This window comes from Olea europaea, unplaced genomic scaffold, assembly GCF_002742605.1.
Source record: "Olea europaea var. sylvestris unplaced genomic scaffold, O_europaea_v1 scaffold2175, whole genome shotgun sequence".
NCBI lineage: Eukaryota > Viridiplantae > Streptophyta > Magnoliopsida > Lamiales > Oleaceae > Olea > Olea europaea.
Genome location: NW_019239748.1, coordinates 79655 through 85173, shown reverse-complemented (window position 1 = coordinate 85173; position 5519 = coordinate 79655). Strand labels below are relative to the sequence as shown.

The 5519-nt window shown below is 33.3% G+C and overlaps 1 protein-coding gene across 1 annotated transcript; it reads left to right on the top strand.

Annotated features, from left to right (window-relative positions):
- Positions 1-1454: 1454 nt before the first annotated feature.
- LOC111380601 (probable pectate lyase 5) lies at positions 1455-3808 on the top strand. The gene is made up of 4 exons (XM_023004214.1): positions 1455-1639; positions 1822-2559; positions 2669-2807; positions 3200-3808. Exons 1-4 carry the CDS (start codon positions 1533-1535, stop codon positions 3419-3421), a joined length of 1206 nt encoding a protein of 401 aa, XP_022859982.1. The 5' UTR covers positions 1455-1532; the 3' UTR covers positions 3422-3808.
- Positions 3809-5519: the final 1711 nt, after the last annotated feature.

The following is a 5519-nucleotide window of genomic DNA, read 5'->3' as shown; positions in this document are numbered from 1 at the left end:
TTCTCCAAAATCATTTTGCTATGTATGACATAATTTCCCCTTTAAACCACACAATTTCAAAGAAATTACGTTTGCTTGGAAAAATGTGCTACAAAAGCTTTGAATTCAGATTTTTTAACCTGTTTTTAAGCTGCTCGCTGTAAAGTTAAAAAAAGAACCTTTAACCTGTTTTTAAGCTGCTCGCTGATAATTAAAAAAAAAAGAACCATTTTTACTTAGTCATTTGCAAAAAAAAATTCACCATTGCAAAAATGTCTAATTAGGAATAATTTAGACCAAAATACCCTTATTAACAATTTATAATTTCACACTAAGACAAAAAAATAGGCATTTTTGCAATATTGTTATTGGGCAATAAAATTTTGACACATAATTTGTCATATTTATTTAAAAAATATACATGTCAAATCAAAATAAATGTTATGTTTTTTATTGATTCAGAAATGTCGAGAATGACATTTTTAAATGTAGAGAAATGTTATGTTCAAAATGAAATGTCATTCTAGACAAATGAAATGATGTTCAAATGTCGAGAATGACATATGAAATGTCGAGAAACATTATTTTGATATACCTTTTCATAGAAGTCACTTCTCAAAATTTGTGACAAATTGATAAAAAATCAAATGTCGAAAATATCATTTCAAAATGTAACTTTTCATTAAGAGCATAATAAACAAGTTGGCATTAAATTCAAATGAGTGAACACTTTTCAATTTATACCCTTAAAATTGGACATTTAAAAAAAAAAAAAATGCTGCTACTAAACACAGGGCCAAACATGCTCCTAGTGTCTAATCCCTCACATGCAATCTAATAAAATACTTTATACTAAGACTATGTTTGATTGCACACCAATTCCATGGAAAATGGAAATCAAATTCCACCTTTCCAATTTTTTATTGTTTGATTGACAAAATTTTTTTTAGAATTCGAATTTGACATTTTATGCCACCTAAGCTAATTTTCATGTTTTCCTTGATTTCAAATGGTGAGAATTGGAATTCTCGGTTTCTATAGTACTTTTTTTTTTATTTTTTTCGATTTTTCTTTGTTGAAATTGGAAACAAATTCTAAGAATTATTGTAACAAATATTTTCCTTTAAATGACAATTTTAATGTAAAATAAAGTCAAATGGAGATCAAAAAACACCTTTATTTCAACATTTTCCACATGGAAAATTATCACAATCAAACACAATAATTTACAATTCTCAAGAAAACAATTTTTATGCAATTCAATTCCCTGAAATTTATTTTCAATTCTATCTTTACAATCAAACGGAACCTAACTTTAAAATGTTCAATATTTAAAGTTTTCCATCTTTGAACAGCTCTAAGAAGATCAATGCTCTAACATCTACAAATGGAAAGGTGCAGAACTCGAAATCATAAAGAATGTGGACCCAAATGCTTCATTCAGTATATTTCTCTACTCTCTATATAAATCTCAATCCCTCTAACTTACTCTCTCCATCTCCCTCTGCTTTTTTCTCCTTTTCTTTTACCAAAAATTAAATAAAGAATTAAGTATGAAAATCCCACTTTACCTTTTGATACTTCTTCCTCTACTCGCTCCAGACATCACATTATGTTCACCAGTCCAAAATCCTCAATCAGTAGTCCAAGAAGTTAATGAGTAAGAAACTTCAGTTCAAAGTTCAAACCACGAATGGAACCGGATCGGATGAACAAAATTTTAGCTTCATTTTCCTTTTTAATACTGTTCGATGCGATTCAATCATCCATGCCAAACATGCATGAAGTCCATACATTAGTCTAACAATATGTCAGATGTTTGTTTGTGTGTTTTTTTTACAGAAAAATCAATGCATCGAGAAGGAATTTGGCATTACTGTCTTGTGCCACTGGCAATCCAATTGATGATTGTTGGAGGTGCGATCCCAATTGGGAGAAAAACCGGCAGCATTTAGCGGATTGCGCAATCGGATTTGGGAAACACGCCATTGGTGGGAGAGATGGTAAAATATATGTTGTGACGGACTCTGGAGACAACGCCGTTAATCCAAAACCGGGCACTTTGAGATATGGGGTGATCCAAAATGAGCCGTTATGGATTATTTTCTCCCGTGATATGGTGATTAAGCTTAAGCAAGAACTGATGATGAATTCATTCAAGACCATTGATGGTAGAGGTGCAAGTGTACACATTGCAGGAGGGGGATGTATTACTGCACAATACGTGACAAATATTATAATCCATGGCCTAAATATACATGACTGCAAGCAGAAAGGGAATGCATATGTCAGGGACTCACCAGATCACTATGGATGGAGAACTCCATCCGACGGTGATGGGGTGTCAATATTTGGTGGCAGCCATGTTTGGGTCGATCATTGCTCCTTGTCTAATTGTCGTGATGGACTGATCGATGCCATCCATGGCTCGACTGCAATCACGATATCGAATAACTACCTAACACATCACGATAAGGTCATGCTCTTGGGACATAGCGATACTTATACGCGTGACAAGAACATGCAAGTCACAATTGCATTCAACCATTTCGGTGAAGGGCTTGTGCAGAGAATGCCAAGGTACATAAATTCAAAAGTTTGTAAAATCTTATGTTTATTTGTATTGTCTAGTACAATCTAACACTACATACCAAACATCACACAGTTTTTTAACTGGTGTTCTTTGCAGGTGTAGACATGGGTATTTTCATGTGGTGAACAATGACTATACTCTCTGGGAAATGTATGCAATTGGGGGTAGTGCAGATCCTACAATCAACAGCCAAGGCAACAGATTTCTAGCTCCTAATGATAGATTTAACAAAGAGGTGAGGATCATCATCCAGCAGAACTGATAATCTGTAAGAAAATGTACCGTACACAATGGTCAACGTAACTGTATAACAGACAGAATTTCAACTTCTTTTTCTTTCTAATTACATTTGAGTCCACTATACCAAGAATTTATTTCCTCCAAAAGATATTATAAATTGGATATTAAAGTAACAGATTGCATTAAACTTTGTTTCATTCTACTCTAATAGTGTCCAACAACAATCTGTTAACAAGTACACACTAGCTGATACAAGCAATGCAGAAGGGTAAGTGGTAGAGTGTCCTTGTTGCCACAATCTACTAAGTTTAGTTCTCTATTGCTCCGATTCGTAGAAGGAAAATTGAAGTATACACTAGCTGATAACGTACTATTGTGCATTTTAAGGTTACCAAACACGAGGATGCACCAGAGAGCGAGTGGAAGAAATGGAACTGGAGATCCGAAGGCGACCTAATGCTCAACGGTGCCTTCTTCACCCTGTCTGGTGCAGGAGCATCTTCAAATTATGCCAAGGCATCGAGCTTAAGTGCAAGACCATCTTCTCTTATCGGTTCAATGACAATGGGAGCAGGTGCGCTTCTATGCAAGAAGGGTAAAGGTTGCTAATTAGCTTCGTTTCATTGGATCGAAGATTCAATCTCAGAGAAAATCATAGAATGGTCAACTCTATTTACATGTGATTTTGGCTTCTACTCTTCATGATATAGAATTTGGTACAACCTCAGCTGTTTCTTCTCCACCAAAAAAATAAAAATAAAAGAATGTCCTGATGGAATTGATAGGGAACAAAGGCTGGTGAGTTGATTATTCCATTGTAATTTTCGACCATAGTATTTAAGTTTGGACAGATCCAATGCAAATGTTACATTGTACCATTCCTACTAAATTAATTGGTATGCGTTCTACATTTTCAGCTGGTCTGGCAAGACAGACCCTAGCTAGTTTGCAAAATATTGGACAATTCTAAAAATAAGAGAAACACTGTTAAATCCAGTCCATTGCATTGCTCAGAACTGTGTACCCGACATACTTTTCTCGTTTGTTTGGTAAAGCAGGGTAAAATATCGCAATTGCTACTAAAATTTTCAAATTTTCTCCGTTACTATTATACTTTAAAAGATTTTCGACTTATCACAGAATTTATCAAACCGTTATCTCAGCTGCTACTCTGTCAATTGCCGTTGTTTTTTAAGTTAATGCAATAGATGAGAGGGTTGGAAGAATGATGGATGAGATAATATTTCGGTAAGTTTATTGAGTCTTTTAACTTTTCAAATGACAAGTGATGGATGTGATAACATTTTTATAAGTTCAATGAAAACTAATAAACTTTTAAAGTTCAATGGAAACAAGGTAACATTTGGAAAAGTTCAATAACAACTTAAAGTTTTATGATAATTGAAAAATATTTGTAAAATTTCAATGGCAATTGAGATATTGAACTACCGGCAAAGTTTGTTAAGGATGAATTAAATATATTACTAACAAAAATAAAAGATTTGAACTATTCCTCTTAATAAAGTTAATAATATAAGCTATGACTAAAAGTCATAATACAGATCATAGTCAATCAAACTCAAATGAGTAATTTAGTTCGTCTATAGCTCAAATAAGTATTTAAATTTCAAGATTAGTGTGCTCAAACAAGTCACAATCTTGTTGGAACCCGGGATTGTTAATGCCGATTTCCCAAATCTTTAAGTATAAAAATAACAATCAACGTATAAGGGTTTCGTCTACTTCTCTTAATGGGTTTTGTAAAGCTTAGATTATATTTTTAAGTTGATCAAACATATTTTTTGAGTCATACATTTTATAGAACTCATATAAATTATAATCTAATTATTAAATACATATTTTACAGGACTCATAGTTTATAACCACTTAAAAACACTACCCATACAAGTAAAATTGATCTTTCAAGATGAAACTTTAAGCCTTAATATATATATTACATCACATGGAATGATAGATCGGTTGTCGATTAAACAATAAGGAAAATCAGAAAGGTTTGGCAATGATGGAAATGGACCATGTTAATTTCGGGACATATTCACTGAAAATGGTAACTGCATCTTTGACGAAAAGTTGCAGAAGATTTCAATGCATCAGATCTAATTTGCAAAGAAATGTTGGAAACGCTATCGTCAAACTGCTCAACCATGTCAAAGTAACGTGCTCTTATTTAAAGCTCCTGCACCAAATAATTCTTGAAGCTATGAATCCTACCCCATCGCTCATTCAATCTATCTCTGCCATGTGCAATAAATGATGAAAAAAGGCATGATGTAATAAATGCTGAATTCGACGACAACGAAATGTGGACTCGACTTTCTTAAATTTTGTTAGTTAGAAAAAGTTATTTTGAGAAGAGCAATGCTCGTTAGGACCTGTTCGATAGTAATTATTAGAATTGATTCTTTAACCGTTAGATAGAAAAGTGAGTCCCACCTGTGAGTGAAGAAGTAAAAATTGACGTTAGAAATAGTAAAATAACCGTCAAAAAATTGATTTTTTGGAGTGAAAAATTGCTACCAAACGAGGACTTAGCATCTCGTGTTACAATGCATGTATGGGTGGCACTAATGACTTGTGCGGTAGTAATTATGAGAATTAATTTTCAACCATTGAAGAGAAAAGTGGGTAACATTTGTGAGAGAACAGGTAAAAAATGACGACTGATTTAGAGAAGTGACAATGAAAA

Coding starts and splice junctions, on each gene's coding strand:
- LOC111380601 (XM_023004214.1), top strand. CDS start 1,533: ATGAAAATCCCACTTTACCTTTTGATACTTCTTCCTCTACTCGCTCCA. Junction 2,560..2,668: donor CTTGTGCAGAGAATGCCAAG/GTACATAAATTC, acceptor TGTTCTTTGCAG/GTGTAGACATGGGTATTTTC. Junction 2,808..3,199: donor ATGATAGATTTAACAAAGAG/GTGAGGATCATC, acceptor GTGCATTTTAAG/GTTACCAAACACGAGGATGC.